General features: G+C 30.2%; 1 protein-coding gene across 2 annotated transcripts; it reads right to left on the bottom strand.

Moving 5' to 3' along the window:
* Positions 1-1873: 1873 nt before the first annotated feature.
* On the bottom strand, positions 1874-16597 carry LOC108775295 (uncharacterized). Of its 2 annotated transcripts, XM_018541608.1 has the most exons (4): positions 16487-16597; positions 7272-7522; positions 2867-3108; positions 1874-2210 (listed from the first exon to the last, which is right to left on the bottom strand). In XM_018541608.1, the coding sequence occupies exons 2-4, from the start codon at positions 7518-7520 to the stop codon at positions 2207-2209; spliced, it is 495 nt and encodes a 164-aa protein (XP_018397110.1). In that variant the 5' UTR covers positions 7521-7522; positions 16487-16597; the 3' UTR covers positions 1874-2206. The 2 variants fall into 2 exon arrangements, with proteins under 2 accessions (XP_018397110.1, XP_018397111.1); XM_018541609.1 differs by lacking the exon at positions 1874-2210 and having other exon boundaries at positions 2863-3108.
* Positions 16598-20360: the final 3763 nt, after the last annotated feature.

Below are 20360 nucleotides of genomic sequence, written 5' to 3'. Positions count from 1 at the left end.
ACTTTGCAACAGAATATCTAATTTCAGTTCTGTTGCGCTGCAATTAATATACCTACTCTGCAATATTCAATATGTATGAATACGTTATTATGATATATACTAGTTTTGAATAATATTGTTATATTGCTATTATTGTCAGTATTATTTTATTATTATTATTATTATTATTATATTATTATTATTATTACTATTATTAATTTAGTATTACTATTATCGTTACGTTTTCGTCACTATTACGATTATGATTGTTGCCGTTAATAAAAATCTACAGGTATATATAAGTTCAATAACATGCTTTAAGTAAGTATAAATGTTACTCCGATTGAATAAAGGGTATTTATCGATGAATATTAATTATTTCTCCTTTCACATTGTATCTATACGAAATATTTTTAATGCTCATAAGAGGCAAAATATGTTTATATGATTTGCGTGACAGAAAAAGAAGAGCTGATTTAAAAACGGTAGTGGTATAATTTTATAATCTTATTCTTACATTGACGTTATGTTAAATACAAGATAATGTGAGCAAGATAGATAAATAATACGCGATCTTCTATCACGATATGACAATTTAGCAGGAAACAATGATACAAAAGGAGGACACGCGTGAGAACAAGAGAACAATAGGAAGAAAAACTTACCGTAGAAAAACTTAGTATTTTGTATTTGCATTTTCGATATAAAAAGTCTTATTTTACAAGCATCGCCATTGCATTCGACAGTGTTGTATCATAATTATATCTACATGTAAACAGTATATATATATATATATCACAATAAATGGACGTGCGAACGGCTTTCGCATGAGTGTGCTGTGCGCGCGTGTGCGTATTTAAAGAGACAGACACTGAGATGATATGGCAGAAGATCATTCTTCAGTAAATTACGCGCAGCTGAGTTTGCAACGCGCTAAATGCTCTATTACTGTGATTCCTCTCCGGATCATCGTGGGACGCGAACCTCTATTCGAATGCGCATTGCGATCCCGATCATAGTGTCCCGGAGTGAGAAAATCTATCGCGAACATTTCCCATCGTATATATATAAAAAGTCACGTGAACTTAATAGTGAATAGTTGAGCTGCTTATTTCGAAAGTGACATGGGTCAAATATTCATGGAACACGATGAATTTTAAATATTATATTATGTAGAGATAAATCGATGCGATTTACTTATTTTACGTGATTCCTTTAAGATTTTTTCATGTCGCTTCCGAAATAACTCACGATCATAATGAGATGAATTAAAAATACATATTCTAGAAAACACGTGTTTGCTCCGTCAATTGACTTTAAGAGATCACCGTTTCTGCAGATCGGCGTCAATCAGGCGCGACTGGAATCGTTAAATTAAATGAACAGTCGACCGCGAGCTGAACGAAACATCTGACTGTCAAAAGTCGTTATTTCATTCTCGCGGTTAGAGAACGGCCGAGCAATAGCGCAATTGATAGAAATCGCGGTCGTTTTGACATAATTCATCGCAGATGGATTCTCGTTGAGACGCGATTATTGGATTATATTTAAAAAAGTATACGATAAGTATAGACCTGTATGTTTGCAATTATGCATTGTGTATCAGTACACGCGCACCATCTTTGCCGTGTTCTTATTTTTTCTGATGCGCGCAATTTCATGAGAGATTCATTCGCGACTTTCGAGAAATAAAAAAGCGAACTTTGAATTCATGATATAATTTGAAAGTAACCACAAGTCTTATAGACAGCGTTGAATAAACTTAGATATATCGCCGTGATTAAAACGGAGTCTGTTCAACGATTCTCTGTTTCTTTCTATAGTAGGAATTACAGTAAAACGTAGTTACAAAGGAAGAATTAATCGTTCTGAGCACTAAACGATGTCAGTGCCACCGATTCGCAGTTAAATTCAATAGATAATAAATCTAAATGGTTAATATCTTAGCCATCGCGAAGAGATCTTCTCTCAAATCTTGATCGTGGAATATTGAGCGTTTCTTGAATCGTTCAACTTTTTCTCCCTCACATTTTGCGCAGCTATACGTATACGTTACGCATCTCGAGAGCATCGACGGGAGCAAACAACGGAATTGTCGTATGATCGTATTATTCGCAGTCCATAGACGTGATCGCTCTTTGCAATTGACAATGGTGTACATCTTCATTCACGTCGCAGATCTGCGTATATTCATTTTTTTTTGGTCTCCATTTTCAACACTCTAATCTCACCTGGAACAGAAAGAAACTCGTTCGAGAGGCTAGTCCTTCTTACAAATCTAGAAATAATCTGCCGTATTTAATTATAAAAATTCTATTATTATAAATACACAATCGCGGGTATAATCAGTATTGTGGTTACAAAATAGAAATGAATAATCAACTCGTAATAGGAACACATATTTTTCGTTCTCGCTAAAAGAATATATAGGAACTACTGAAGTTTGGTTATTAATTTTATCTTGTTGAATTTGTGAAAAACTTAATTATGTATTTTTAGGTCTGATTCCGCCAATATGAGATTGACTTCTATTTTGATTTAATTTATTCTTTGTAAGAAGTATAAATAAAATATTAGTATTAAAATTTATCACTTCTAAATCTTGCTAAATACAAACAAGCGTTAAAAATTTTTTTTTCAGGAAATACTGCTTTTTTAAAATTATTTTCAAAGTTATCAAGACTTAAATGTTTCTGATAAAATTAAGTACGAGATACTTGGTATCACGAAATAAGCGTGGTTAATCAATATTATTGATTTAAAAGAAAAGAAATGTATTTAAAATAAAAATATATAATAATGTCCTTTTTTTATTGGGAGATAACATTAGTGATCCATGTTTCGCAAGACATGGATGCAGCCTAAATACAATAAAAGGATTTCTCACCTCGCATATGGTGGTGGCGGTGTTAGGGTTGGCGAGACGATACTGATAGTTGTCGGGATAATTTGTCCTGAAGATAATGGCGGCGTGCTGCCATTGCTCAACCTGATTAATTGACTAGGATTTAGCTTGATAGCATCATCGTAGCTGGGCGGTGCATCCGTCACCGCTTCATAATCCGGTGGTTTCTGCCTCGACACGCCAGGCGGTTCCTCGATGGAAATCACGTGGATCGGGTCATCGATCTTTAAAAGGAGGTGATCGGTTGAATTAACTTCAGCGTATCATAGAATTCAATTGCATAATTTTGCCAGATTGCATAGCTTCATTGCTTATTTTCGCACACATTTGAACGTTTCTTACTTAACTTGAAGAATTTATGTCAGTTATTTGGATCTTAATCGTTTGTTATTGAATCTTTTAGAAAGGTTTGTTCTAATAATTGCGCTCAAAATTTTATTCGATTATTATTTTGATTGCTATTACTCGAAGATCAATAAAACTGTCTTTTTTTAATTTAAAAACTGTTAATATTTAATTCACATAATTAGCCTATAACTTCAGAAATTTTATTAAGTAATTAAGATGTGAAAGTAGATGATTATTATTGTCTTCCACATATATAGCTTCAAAAATTCGTAAAAGTAGTACTTAAATTAAGTGATTCAAAAAACTTGTTTGTTTAATTTAATAATTTATGAAGCAACTTTGCAACTATGATGTTTAATTCAAATTCCCCAATGATAGCGAACGTAGGTACATTCATTCGAGGAAAAATATGTTGCACAATTAATCATCGTGGAAATACATCGTCGCCGGAGTCTATTTAAAGTATCCAGATCGCGACGTGCCGGCCCCGTAGTTCCCGCGATATTCTACATGCTGCATTATAAGGATATTCACCCGGAAGTGTACATCGCGCTATATTCGTCGTAGGTCGTCTATAGATATCTACGTACCTAGCTCTCTCGGTATTCTCTCGGAAGCATTGTGGCCGGCTGAATGTAAGTCGCGAAAGGGCGCACGCGAATATATGTATGTACGTAGGGTGACGTACGAGACGCGAGCGCGCGCGCGTTCGACGAGAATAGCCGTGGCTATTTATGGTGGTAAAAAAAGGTTTACTGGAAAATTGCATAATGAGTCTAAGTGGAAACGGCGAGGTGAACGGCTATGACCCCGAGGTCTCCTCTTTTGTGGCTACACGAAATTTTATTCTCCTAAAACGTGATCGATTATCGCTCAACTGTAGGCGCTAACGTGACCTCGAAAATTCACAGAAACAACATTCCACGCTGTTTATATTTGGACATATCAGATATGAAGATGATGTTTCTTACCGATACATGTCACTTCGGCGTATAAATACATCGAGTCATGATAATCGAATCGCGAGAAAATAATGATATTGGATAAATTGAAATCATTGTAGCACGTGCTTGTTACGTAAAAGATGGACAAATTTTATTCAGTAATCAACTGATTCGTAATCGAACTGCGTAAGCAATTAATAATTTCCAAATTTATACAAAGAATTTTAAAAGATGAGAAAATTATGCAGAAATTGCAATTGCAATCTATTCTACCAAGTTTTTCAATGATAAATAAAACATTTCTCTAACATCATATAAGTTAATTTCCTTCTTCAGAATGCAATGTCGCGATGAGTTGCGTTATCTCAGAGGTTATCAAACTTTCATGAGAAAATTAATTACGCATCGATTTAAATGAATTTCTAAGGATCAAATAGTACTGTTGCAGAAAATCGACTTTCTCAACTTGGGAAACATCTGACTTCGTAAGAATTGATAGAATTGCGTGGATAAAGTCGAGACAATGTAATAATTCAACGTCTCAAACGTTCCTCAATAATATAATCAAGAAGTAAACATGTGTAAGACTTAATTTGAAGTTGCGTAATTGACAGCGAACATTTCTTGTGGTACGTGATACAGCGTTTTGAGAGAGAGACATCAAATTTATTTTAGATTTAATCTTCCGTCTGAATTTTTTCTCCCCAAATTTTAATTTTTATCCACTCTAAAGGTTTCATCATTTGATTTAAAAAACTATTTGATATAAATTTGAAAAATAACCTTGAATTTTTTCATATTTCTTGAAAATCTAGTAGAATAGTAAAAAATTTCTTGGGCTGAACAAGAAAGATCCAGATTGCAAACGGAAGAAATAAAAATATGTATGATTGTAGATGGAGAGATGTTTTATGAATTTTAACCAAATGTATACAATATATATGCTCAAGGATAAGTAATGTTAAATATAGCTCAGTATATGTTTCCGGGTGAATATCCTTATAGCAGCAATCGACATTAGAGACTCTACCACGACCTCCTTTGCCGACGTGCACTATATCTTTTTTGCATATACAATGTAACGAAGCATAAAGAACGGACAGGCAAACATTTGAAAATGGACAGGCCGTTTATTTTACATAAAGAATATTCGCCGATAATTTTCCACAGAAAGAAATGTCTTACAGATTAAAAATAGCTTTGGCTAGAAAAGTAAGAAAGAGGAAAGAAAAACAAAATATACATATATTTTGTAATAAAAGAAAGAAAAACAAAGATTTACAATATAATTCAATTATATCTTATTAGATAAATACTAATTACTGTCAATATTATACCTCGTTAAATGATTATTAGTTATTGTAACATTAGATATTAAATATTATTATCGTGTAAAATTCGCATTATAAAGGAACGCTAATGGACTGACTATATAATACTTTCAAATTGTCTCTTACGATATGTTAAAATTATTTCTAATAATAGTAGATAAATGCTGATTAGGCGTGCTGATAACGTTGAATAGATATCGCAATAGAAGAAAAAAAGAGTATGAATCATCAATAGTATTTATATATATTGACAATAATGCTGATCTCTTACAAAGGAGGATGTATTATATTACCGGATTCGAGGAAAATCAAAGGCATCCGTGGAATCGTTAGTAATATTTCCGTCATTCGAAATCGAAAGGAGGAAATGATAGTAACGCGTGATGCAATCGTGACTTCGCGCCGTTCCATGGATGTGCATGAATGACGCGGTTTTACAAGTCTCGCGATCAGAGTGCATCTGTTGCTCTCTCTCTCTCTTGAAATTTTTACAATGTCTGCAAACATCCAGGCTCATGCTTTACCAGCAAGAAACGCAGGTCGTGTTTACCCAACATTGAGCCCAACATTTTAATGATTTATTTATGAACACCATGATGTACATATTATCTGATATGTATGAAAGTGTACTCTTTTTATTTTTATCTTCTTCTTTCTTTTCATATCTCTCGCTCTTGCTGGGCACCGTTCGACAGGGGAAAAAAGTATGAGATATAGATCGTGGGTATATTATTAAGCTTTTTCTTATTCTGTCCACCGTCGCTGGTAATTGCGGCTTACTGCTAGGCTAGAATATATCTATAGATAATACGCGTTCCCTTGTGGTCTATAATAGGGGGTTGACCCGGATCGATCTAAAAATGTTTTAATCTCAGGGGCCTTCAACCGCATTGACGACCCGCATCTTTTCGGATCAGGCCTAAAGAAATTTATTATGTATGATAGACATTTATTATCGCTATAGTAACGATATTGGAATATTTGGTGAAGTTATGTTAATATAATTATCCAAAACTCTCTTAAAATATTAAGAATTCAATTAATGAAAAAATAACTAATAAATAACAAATAAGGGAAAGAATAAATATATTTATATGTAAGAGACATATATATATATATATATATATAAGAAATATTAAAATTTTCAAATTTTAAAAATTTTAAATCTAATTTCTTCTTTCTTAATGGCACAGATATATTACGAAAAAAAAGATAAAACTCAGAGATAACTAATATAATGATTAATTACTTTAATAATTTTACGATATTTCACAATGTATATATAAAGTAATAATTATTAAGATTTAAAATATGATTCAAGAAGTGGTTTTAATTAGAAAGGAAGTTTGGAATGTTAGAATTGTAATTTATTGTTGTTACGTCTTTTTTAATTTTTGTAAGTTTAATAATTATAATAAATCGTACAATCACATATCACGATATTTGATGATGTTTATTCTGGGATTACGTGATGACATTTGTAAACTACAAGAAACTAATTATAATAATTATTGCTCGTATTCTAAAAGCACACGTATACGAAACGTTATGTGATAGCAATGATTAATGAAGGCAAAGTTACAAAGAAACGAATAATTAATTAATTAGAAAACCGGTAATATAGATTTGTGTTGATATATGAGTCATGGCATTCATAGTTCTAATTCCTTCTTTGAAGTGGCTTTCTTCCAAGTTCAATTCGAACTAAACGACAATTTTGTTTGATGGAGCAAATAAATTCGCCAGATTGACAGTCTGAATTACCTGTGCTGTAATCGGATGGTTCGTGTGTTGCGTGTGCGTGCTCGTCCTAGTTGGCGGTGCATGTAGCCAACAGCACATTGCGGCGCAAATGAGTAGAGCCCCAGCAACTATGCAGGCGACACCAACGTAACGCACTGGTTCAACATAATTTTCTGCTAAACCCAACCAGTTGATAAGTGCTCCGACGCATAGCAAGACCATTCCGTACCGGTACGGACGTTGTGATCTCCGTGATTCCTCCAGAGACATAGCTAAAACAAGAAATACTTTTTTGAAAAATTTTAGTAATACATATATCGTCCGACAGAACGAATATAGAAAAAAAGCCTATTCTTTGTTCACACTCTCTCTCTCTCTCTCTCTCTCTCTTTCGTCAATCTTCAAATACAATACATATAACCACTTCATGTGTCATGTTAATGCATATACCTATTGTATAAAGTTAAAGATAAAAAAAATTAAGTATTATATGCTTTGCATTCAAGATGGAAGGTAGTCGTTTTAAAAAATTTTTCTTTTTTTGACATTTGCAGTTAAAATTACAAAATATACACATTATTTTTTGTAGACATGAATTTTTTTCTCGTACTTCCGAATAAAAACGTAATTAATTTTTTAACATTAAATTTTGTACGATCACTAATCAATAATTCAGTACTAATACATAAAAAATTAAATGTAAAGGGAAATATCTTAAAACTATATTTGTTTTATACTATTTAAACTGAAATTCATTTTGTTATGGAAAAAAATTTGTTTACAAAGGGATTCCATTATTATTACCTAAACATATCCTTTTATAGTATCATATTATTACGTGTATTAAAATATTTTTGAGAATTTTTTCAGATTTTTAAAAGATGTAATTTCTCAGTTACTTACTTACAACTAAAAGAACGTTTTTTATTAAATTGTTTTAAAAATTTTTACATACATGTACACATACACATATAAAAATTTTCACTTTTTACGTTTCTGTCCTAGAGAAAGGTTACACTGTCGATACCCTAATCTATAGTAATTATGATTTCAAGCAGAACACAAGTCATCAAAATAATATCAAGATAACTTCAAAATAATCACTAAATGTCATTTTTAATATATTTATAATTTATTTCAATATCATTTTGACGTTATCGTGACTTATTATTCAGCTTGGGATGGTTGTGATTAATCACAACATGATCAGAAATAACACTCTTCTTTGAAACTCGTTTATAATACATTCCGTACATATATTATATATATACAAAGTAATAGTAAGAATAACGTTTATATTTATTACCGTTATTGAAAAAGAAATAAGTGCGTTACTATTAATATTACAAATAAGGAAATTTAATGTTATTTATTTGTTATAAAAAAAATAATTGTAACGACGTTACAATTAATAAGTTATTTCTTAACCCTGGTTGACGGTAACATGAAAAAGTGTTTGCGATGTAACGTAGGACAGAATACTTTGCATGATTTGGCATTGTTAAAAATAGATCGCGAGACAAACGCACGTCACTATCAATCACTTGATTTGTAGGCGGTGACATTCGTGAATGTGAAGTTGGGGATCGTTTCGCTTAATATGAATGATGTTAGTACAACAACTGTCATAAATATGATAGCAGTCTACTGCTATTAAAATTTAATAGCGTATAGTACTTAATTGAACATGCCGTTTCAATTATCAGACGTTACAAAATTATTACTTAATCTATAAATATGTATAATTGTCAAATGATTATTAACATATCTATCCAATTAGTAACTCTTCTAACAGTAAAGTGAAACATAAATTATCGACGTTATTTAGCTTGATTTTGCGTCGTATTTAATATATAAATATATCTTTACTCAAATATCTCTCTTTCAATGAATTATGAGTTTACACAATTATGAGTTTAATAACGGTATTTGATGAATGCATTTCGTAGAATATAATAAGAAACAATTTGCGTACAAAAACTTTCCATACGCCCTTTTTCCTTAAAAGATGTCATAGCGAATTTTATTGACGCAAATTACAATTTTATTAAGATGGCATTTGCCGATAATATTGACGAAAGCGTTTGTATGCTGAGAGAATCTTGATAAAAATCACGCTACTTTCGAAAGTAGGTTATTCGTATACTTCATTACTCATCCATCCCTTGTAAACATCAAGAAGGGCGACAAGCAGTGACGTCAAAATTAGTTGAGTAATAAAATAATATTCTCGAATCAAATTAGCAAGCAAACGCACTCTGATATATTTTCGTCTTAAAGACATTAACCGTTTTACTATTACCCTTTAACATGTACGACGCAATAAAGATATTCACAGTTAATAAAAGAAATGAAATGGAATGCGTGGTATGATTCGAATTTAGTTAGCTTGAACTACATAGAAAAGTTGAAGTCGAACATAACTGGAGTTGCTCAACGTAGGAAAAGTTAAAGGAGAGTTAAACTCTCTCCCTATATAAATAAAATATAACTGATAGCGTAAATTAAAAGTGCGTGCATTTCATTTAAAAAACGGAAGAACCAGCACGCCCATGATCTTCAACTCTAGATTTTTTATAATCTCGATTGTTTTAACGTTAAAAATTTCTATCGCGTTAACTGTTATAATATCATAATCAATTGCGAATGCAAAATATAATAAATAGTATAAATAGCAGCTACTAATACATAATTTAATTCGAATTCATCGTCGAGTTGATAAATTATTCAAAAATTTAATTCATCAACTGAACTTATCGTTCTTACATAATTTATTGGTTGAGTGACTATAAATATTCTTCGATTATCTACAAAGTAGGCTATATGCAAACGATTATAAAGCGAAGATAAGCCGTGACGACATTAATACGAGACGATCGATATTCATCACATCCATCCGTACGTCAGCAGGAAATCGTTATTGTTATAATTAATTATAAATCCAATAACATTGTTATTGATATAATTATAAAAAAAACGCTGATTCCACTTTTACATCGCGAAAGTGAAATTGCGAAAGTCTATTTTTATAAGCGACATGCTCTGAAAAACAATACAATTATCGTGTGTACTACATTGCACACATATACTGCACCTATAATAATTGGTAATAATAATTACCATAACCGCTAATTCCATTTTAAACTATATCAACGTTAACAATATTAATATCGGAAAAAACTGTACCTGATGAATTCGGATAATGTATTTTTTAATCTTGCATGCAAATTAATACAACTACGCTATCTCTTTATCGCTTATTAAATAACCTGATTCAATGTCATTTCTTGAAGTGAAGAAAAAATGTTCGGTGTTTTTTTCTTTTACTGCACCTTAGAATTACTAATCTTAGAAAAGAAATACTACGCAAATTGAATTAATATAGTATAACATACTGTAATTAGTTTACCACTGGACTCGTCCATGGTGTTGGGTGTCGGGAATATAGTATTGCTAATAATATAGAGACGTTGTCTTTCGACTAGCAAATTTTCCAGGCGACTAACATATCGCGTCACAGGTCGCGGTATATAAGGCGACACGAATATAATAGAGAGTGAGAGATCGTTCAATTCCGAGCGATTATACGATCCGTTTCTGAGCGCGTCACCGAAATCGTAAAGATAAAGTTTTATTTATGAAACGCGTTATCGCTACATGATTAGTATCCAAGTTCACCTAAACACGTGAGAAGAAAGCTGTAAAATTTCATCACGACGATACGCGGTTTTTTATGCGTGTTTTACACGTTATATCGACAAAGCACACGTGTCGAAGAGACTCCGTATGCGTGCACAAACCAACGCAATGATACGGCCGCGAAATTAATTCCAATTTACATACATACTCGAGAAGCGACGTCCAAGGACGTAACTTATACTACGAACCTCTTTAAGAGGCTAGACTATGTTCAATGAAGTGCAGGATATTGGTTAAACACAAGCTGTTCTGATGTAGATGTGCTATATTTTGTTTAATCTACCATGAGCTATAGATAGAGATCATATCTACCAGAGATTGCGTCACTGTAAAAAAAGAGATTCTCGCTTGGGCTTTGATTGTTGCCTGTTCGGTTTTGTCATAATAGTGAAAAAATCGTTGAGTACGGTATTGTAAGTAATTTTCAATCCTTCCATATTGATTTTTAGCCGCATATATAGTTATAGATATATCTAGTTATAGGATATGTAGCATATTCCAAGACCATCGAGGAATATTTAATGATGAGTACACCCCAGTGAGAAATGATGATGAAATCGACATCGAATTGATGTCAATTCGACGTCGAAATCATCAAATTGACTTCAAACAAATAATAAAATATTTTCTAGAGATTTTTAATTTGATACTACATTGTTGTGCGTGCGGGGAGTACTCAATAAAAAACAGAAAAACTTAAAATTTAAAAAACTTTCAAAAACCTAAAAGATTTAGGAATAATAAAAAAATTGTTTAGAAGATATTGTTAAAAAACAGATATTCGTTGATTATGAAGTTTGATAATAACTTGATCACAATATTGTGATATTCATATTTATCGTCATCACTGTAAACGTAAAAATTGCTTCTAAGAACGGATAATGTTACGTAGCGCGAGTGCACGCATTGTTGGTGTATATATATAATATTCTTATATTATATTACATTTATTGAATTCAATAAGAGCACACATGCTTATAACTATAATTTTTAAGAAATTCTAATCAATTTTTTCTTGAGAGATATATATATATATATATATATACACACACATAGACATAGGGTCAAGGATACGTTTACATAGTAGAAATCGACACGCAACGATCAGACAGATCTTCTTTCGCATATCTCTGTTTTATTCACATACTATTTTTATCATAAGCTAGTTGAAATTTTTTCTTTCACAACAAGAATAACAATTAGTTGAACGGTTATCAATATATATAAGTTATGATAAAAGAAAAATTGCGCACGTGTATATTGGATTTAAATACATGTAATCTCTAACAGATTTTTATCAATTATATCAATTTGACAAGAATGATATCTAATTTTACTAACATAATAAATAAACTATGAGGGAACTGCTTAAGTACGTTAATATAAATTAAGATAGATCTTATCTTATTCCCGGTTTTACGAATTATTACTTATACAATTAGTCAATCCGAGAGTTAAAAACTGATGCGATGAAAGTTTGCTGCAATTGATATTTTACTCCCTTCTTAGTACTTTTCCCGATATCGGGTAAAAAACGCTGTTGATAAGGACAAATGAGAGGATAAGTAATATTATGTAGTAATTATTGGTAAACGTCTACATATTGAAAACTTTGTCTTGATAATCAAGTGTTTAAACATGAAAAAAATATTACATTAACTAAAACGGGAACTAAGTATACGTAAAAAAAATTATTTGCTAATCCAATGAAAGTTTGGAAAAAATTGTTATTTCTAAATACTTTATTTCTAGCTTAAATCGATTAGGGATAATTTTCGTGTGTTTATTGTAGTACAGTATGTTATTTTTACTGATGTGTCTTAAAATTTCAAGAATATTAATAGTTATATAAAAAAATTAATATTCCACAAATATTTTTCTTGTGCAACGATATATGATGACGACATATGTGTAGTAATAATATTTCAGATATATGCAATCTAATTTGTTAACTAATGTTAACAAATATTCAGTATTATAAATATTTGTTTGAATGCTTTTATTCTTAAACTTATCGCACCGAAGAAAAAAAATATTCATTTATTACTAAAATTGCATCTTACATATCCATTCGTACCAACGCAACATACAACATTTAGAGCGACGTAAATATGTGTCATGAATCAATGATATATGATAGCGTGCATATCTAATTATTTATAGCGTATAATCGTGTCATATAAAATTATATCTATGATGGCAAAATCAACTCTACATTTTAGAATGACAATAAAAAAATTTTGACATTTAAGCTTATTGTTTATTCGAGCATTTTCAGCCTACGTATGATCATGCAAGTGTAAAATAATAAGTAGCCTTAAAATGAAAAATAGTAAATACAAGAAAAGCAGAGAATAATATGAAAGCAACATAATGTAAGCAGTGAAATATAAGTAGAGGTAGAAGAGAAATAATATATAAGCAAAGAGACAATTTATTTAATTCGACGATATCCGTTGCGCGCCAACGCGAGATATTTTACTTAAAAACGAAGTACATCGATGATCATTTAAAAGAAACATTCAGTTGATACATTTTTTGCCATGCCTAAGAAATCCTAGCTGAACATACAGTCGTACGTATTTCCCGGCTGTTAGTGGATCGATTCGTCTGTACTTTCGTGTATTTTGCATTTTATCGAACGGTCTCCACCAGACCGCACGCGTGCGTGACGGATGTCTTCTATATTTACACGTGCGTGCGTTGGGGCTCCGTATTCGTGTCGGACCCCCGTGAAACAGCCAGAAAACGGTCACAACTCTTACGTCAATGGCTTGCACGACGGCGCGGCACGGCGATGTGATAGTTACATGGTTACCCCCGTCGCTTACATGTTTTAACCTTAACCCGGTTTCGCACCTCGCACACAGTAGCAGTAGATAAGTAAATGGTCGACTTTACGCGTACGAAGCTGTTGCGCGAAGACGGGTGAAAAATATCAGCAAGAGCGACGTTATTTATTGTTGCGTCTCATGTCAGTATTCGCGTAATTTCTCCGACACGGCCGATTCTATCTACAATGTTGTAACAATATTGTGATCTACATGCTTCTCATTTCTCGTCTCTATTTTGTGTGTATAAAAAACCGCATTTGTTATTCTTGCAAATAATGATATAACAATATATAGATTGGAGAGAGCAATTTATAGATAAAGAAGAAATATTGCAGACGAGATACACAGTTAATAATTTCTTTAAAATGAATACTTTACAACTTCTTTATATTTTTTATATTTTATACTACACTTTATGTTTATAATTTTTAAAAGATTTTTAATATATATACATATATATATATATAAGTGAAAATTTTTGAAATTTGATTGACTAAATATTATCGAACTGCTTATATATAGATTTGTTTTTGCAAATAAAACTTTAAATTTCTTTCTTGAGACAAAAAAATAATGGTAAAAATATTCTTCATAATGTTATTCATATTATCATGTGCTAAGGAGTTTTTATCACGTTCTACATGTTTAGCACCGCGCAAAACTGATCACGTCTTCAAAAATTCGAAGAAGAGATGCAATAATACGCTCATGATATACTGCGTCATTGATATAGTATATATTATATCGCGCTTTTATAGACTCAACATACACATTTGTGTGTATTATAATTATAAATCTTTTTAGTCATTTTTTTTGTGAAATTATTCGTATCTTTCAAGAAATATAGACTGGCTCATAAAAAGTAAAGAGCGTATAAAGGAATAATAGAAAAAGGATAAAAGCGTATAAAAAATTACTTTTAAGAGAAACTTATTTAAGGAGAGAAAATTTAATTTTTCTTACTAAAAATTTTAGAAAACTCTTTTTAATTTTTATAAAGAATAATTTCTTTTATTAAACTTAATTTAATAGTTAAAAAGAATATTAAATTAAATTATAGAGTTAAAAAATTAATATTTTTCATCAAGAATTTAATTTCATTTAATATTATATATTTTTTATTTTACATTAACATTTTTTATATTAACATTTAACTCGATTTAATTAACAATAAATTATAGTTTATATGTGGATTTTGTTAAATTCTATTAGCTTAAAACATAAATTTTGTTTGCAGTTTTATAGAGATTCAGTACAACATATGTTCATTAAAGAATTGCATTCATAAATTATATTTCATTTGATTATTTCATATAAGTAAAATTATCATACGCAGTATGCAAATAATACCTCTGTACACCAAAAAAACATTTGCAGATATCAAAATATTTGTATATTACAGTGCATTATAGTAACATCGTACGAGAATAAATGCAGTGTTTAACTGTTCCAAGTGATATGAAATATACGCAGATATTTTTCACATATACTTGAAACAATATACACATTCATAATTCAAGCTGTTGCATCTGCGAAGCACAAATTGCATGATAAGGAGATGACAAATACGTTGTTCGTGAATGTGAATCCGTTTTTTAAATTTTAAGGTACATCTGTCGACCATGTTATAACAATGTCTGCCTAACAATGATCTAATGAATTGATATAGAATTGATATAGAAAGGCAGATAAGCTTTTTCGCGTGATTACTCAAATAATGAGTTGGACAGCTTATTTGTAAATGTGAGAAACAGAATCGGAAAAATAGAAATAATTTTAATCAAATTGTTAAAAGCAATTTAGATTAAATAAAAGCATTTTATTTAACTATGTATATAATAATTAAAATATTTATTATACGTTTAGATAAATTATTTTTATTTTCGTGTGAAAAAAGCATAAAAAAAGGATTTTTCAATTTTACATATTCCATATAATTATAATAAATGTATATCAATTTTTATAATAATGTATTAATGATATCTATATATAATATAAAACCAAAGTTTTTTATGATAGTACGCGATACTACATAATAATTTAAAGAAATATTAATAATTAAAGAAAAAGAGAGGACTTGATATATATATTTTTACCATTTCATCATTATATATTATTATTTCATGGACAAAAGTTCATGAAATTGAGCAAGATAGAAAGATATTTCTGTCCTTATTATGTTGCTCACAGTTCTACACTAGCATTCCTATTCCAGTATTATAAGTTCTATGCTTTTTCATTTTTTTAACAAGTAACATATATTCTTTCGATGTGTAGTGTGTAAAAGTGAAGTCTTAAAAAGAAGGTGACAATGATAAACGATATTCTGATAAAAATGGCAGCGTATAGTATAGTCTTCTGATGATTACATTACGCAATATATTTATGATGATATTTTTGTTACTATTATAATTTTGTTTCTTTGCATAACTTCTTTTAAGTTAGCATTATCCAACTAATGATAATTGATCATTTCTGCAATTAACTTTTTTTAATAGATAATAAACCCAAACATTTGATTGTATAGAAGAAAATTTAAAAAACGAACGAGTTTCTTTGAATATCTCTCATAAATATTACTTATCAGTGTATAAAAAAAATTTACAATATTTTCATAAAATATATATGTATAACAAATAATTTTGCAGTGAGATAGAATATTACAATTTGGTAACTATTGGAAGAGACGCAGAAGTATCTTACCTGTACGAATTTCTGTAATCTAACTTAGACTAGGACTTGAATGTAGGAAGATTTAAGAATTTTCACACGCACTGATCTAATACACTCTGTCTCTAATACCCTATTGGTCAGTTCTCGCTGCTCTTCTGTGCGATGATAATAGGGCCCTAACAGCTTAAGATCAGCTGCCCTAACGCACCAAGCGCACAAAACGCAACTACCACGATCAAGACTCAGCGCAGACTGACGCGGCAGCCGTTCGCATGAGTCTGTCTAACCCACGCTGCCAGTTACTACGAGAGTCAAGCGCAGGTACGTTGATATGAAACGTGTGTGTCAAACAGTGTTTCTCAAACTTCTCGCGAGCAACTCTATCGAGTAGTGTCCTCTTTCTTTTGAACATTTCAATATCGTATAGTTACAAACTGAATTTTCCCTTTAGATAACTAATAAAAAGAAAAAAGAAATTACCAAATTATAATACATATTTTATCTATTTGAAAACATTTATTTAACCTAGATCTGTTCCAGGTTTAGCTTAGTTACAATTAGTGTCCATGGACTATCACGGAGTAGCAGTTTCTGCACGGTTGTGCAGGAAATCAAACAACGCTGAACATGGAGCCTACCCTTGGATATGTGACCGTTTGTTTAGAGAGAATAATCGTAAAAGCGAATTTCTTTTCCCGAATCTACCCTTTTTATTATAACTTTATCATGTATATTCAGGAATGTAATTCTAATAAAATAGGCTAAATTTAACAAATAATAAAATTGGATTGATTGTATACATAAAAAGCTTTTTAACAATGTAAAGAAACGTTTTATAATTTTCTATTTTTTATACTGGTTCCATAAATGATAAAGTAACTGTTATTCTTAACATTTGCTACACGGACACTTTATAACGTAGAGGAGAGGCCCCTATTATGAGATACCAAGTTCATTTTGTGTAATTACTAATTGTTTATTGGTAGAATTAAAAAAAATAATAGGTCATTTTGAAGAGAATTTAATAAGCTTTAAGATAGTGTTATGTAAAATTTAATTCAAATTCTATTTTATTTTTTAATTAAAGAAATGTAAAAAGTGAACAAATCGCAAAGTCGAAAAATTGTGCTCCTAGTATGAGATACCCCGAGAAATCGATAATAAAGCACAAAGTACATCAGTATTAGAATTAAAAAAACTTTATTTGATGTTTCTAACATATCAACGAGTACAGCCTATGCGCGTAAATTGAGCATGTGATGCATTGTATTCAGGATTTGTCTTCAGTAGTAATTGAAATGAAGTATTGCAGAAACAGACCCTCAATGTTCATTCCGGTTATTCTTTTTATTATTGTACAATAACATTTATACTTTAACATCGATTTTCACTTGGGCACAGAAGTATAGATTATTTCATATTAGAAATATCTTGGGTATCTCATATTACGAGTATCACGTCTTACAGCTTTACGATCATCAAATCTAACTTCTTTAATTAAACAATTCAACATATTTCGTATTTTTCTATCAGTACGATCTTACTCTATTACTACATGAAGAATTTATTGCCAAATAATTACTTATTAAATAATAAACAGAGATTAAAGGCTTATCTCAATGAAACTCGAAAACATTCAAACTCTAAAATTTTATTTTACAATTACTGTAGGCATGATCTCACAATGAATTTTCCACTAAATAGTTTTCAATCCAAGAGCAATAATTTCATGATAGAATCAACAGATAGCATTTATTAGTTTAGCAGAAACGCCGCTATCTCATGTTAAGCGCCTATCTCATAATAGGGGGCTTTCCTCTACTAAAAACGTTTATTTGTAATAATTTCACAACATTTTTCCAACATTTTTGTTCTACTTGACATACCTATGTATTACTACAGATAGACTAAATACAGTAAATAATTGTACAGACTTTTATCGTCATTTGCAGAAGTTAGACGTATTATTCAATTGGTATAATTTTCCTTATTCTTTTTTCAACGAAGCACATTGCCATAAATTTATCTAGAATGTAAAACGTGGGATATTCTGGCTTATTATTTGATTTACGTCAATTTCATAGAAAAATCCGTCTGAGGAACTTTCAAAATGTGTTGATTACAAACTATTTAATGATGACGTGCAGCGTAATGAAAAATTAATAGCAGCAATAAAATAATGAATTCTGGTAACATCTCTGACTATAATCAGTTGCTTTGATTGCATTGTTATTAAGACATCTGATTTGGAGCAATGGTATGTAATTAACGCGCTCACATCGAATTTTCATAAAAAAAATATATTTATATATCGTATCGTATTTCTCTATCGCTTTAAATCGAACTATGTGATGGTATCAATGTTGATTTATCAACGTGACGTGCCAGGTAAATGTGAAATCGTGTGTTATTTCTATCATTGGGAATACTTAATCCGTTAACCGCTCATACATGACAAAAAATTAAATAAAAGTTTAACCTACATGGCAAATTTATAGGTACATTTAAAATAAAAATAGGTCGTATAGATATTAGCAATAGATAATAGAAATAGACAATAGAAGTTACTATACATTTTCACTACAATAATTTAATATAAATCTAAATTAAAGAATATGCATATACAATATATAATAAATATTTTTGTTTTTACTATTACAAATGCTAATTAGAATTTTCTGTTAACTAGAAGAAAATAATGTTTAATCATCACAAAGATACTTTCCTTTTGAATATTTATGTCACATTATTGTAAAGCACAATTGTATGCAAGCGTTTATTTTAGCTTTCAATTACATGCAGATACATACATATTATATTTGTAATAAAATTATACGGATTCATAATTTTATTACAGATTGTAATATTGTCAAAATAAAATTGTATAAATCTGAGAATCAAAAAAGAATTTCGAGGAGTTTGCCATCGCTCGGGGATTATTTTATTTCTATGTTCTTATATATTTTTCAAAGTAAAAATCTAAAATAATCATTATAATAAAGCCAGACTTAAAGAAAAATTGATACATTAAAATAAAGCGAATCTTTCTGGTATAGACATTGTAGCAATTTTTACTAGTGCCTTATCTTTTGTGTATTTTTATTTCTATTTTATTTTTTTTATTTTGTATCCTCCGTTGTATATATGTAATTTGTATATTAATACATAAATTAAATTAAAAAAAGAAGCACATAAGAAAACATAAAAATAAAACAATCCCCGAATGGTGACGAAACCCTAAAAAATGTCTACCCCTCTGTGTACATAAATATTATTTTAATAATAGTAGTTAATTCTCTTTAAAAAGAAGCTATATTGTGACGAGAGAAGAGAATTTTGTAAGTTTAAACACTTAAGATTTATTGTTTCTCTTAAGAGACAGAAAAAGAAACAGAGATATATTAAGGCAAATTTGAAATAAGAAATAAATTGAAGATTTCAAGGACTCTTTTATATAATAATAATTAATATCTACGTTAAACAGGGCGAATAAGAGTCAAATTACAATTTAAAATCTAAATCTGATAATTTATTCTAATATTATATATTGCGAAGAATATGAAATAAGAGTCATAGAGAGCATTTTCTATTGAGTATATTAAAAGTGCTATAAATCACTTAAATATTTATACGACTACACGATTTCACATTTATTTTTCAGAATTAAATTATTCTTTATAATCATTTTAACCTTCTACAACACACACCTGTTTCTACTTTTATCTTATGTATGTACATAAAAGTATGATAATAACTATCTAAATATATAGCGACCTAAGACAATAAGTTTTATCACAAATGGAGACGGTTAATGTAAAAGTAAATTTATATTATATGTATATTTGTAGATTTGAGAAAGCTAAGAGTAATCAATATCAAAAAATATTAATTTAATTTTAATCAA

Source organism: Cyphomyrmex costatus, unplaced genomic scaffold (assembly GCF_001594065.2).
Source record: "Cyphomyrmex costatus isolate MS0001 unplaced genomic scaffold, Ccosl1.0 scaffold296, whole genome shotgun sequence".
Lineage (NCBI taxonomy): Eukaryota > Metazoa > Arthropoda > Insecta > Hymenoptera > Formicidae > Cyphomyrmex > Cyphomyrmex costatus.
The sequence above is the reverse complement of the archived record's forward strand: the minus strand, read 5'-3'. Positions and strand labels throughout refer to the sequence as shown.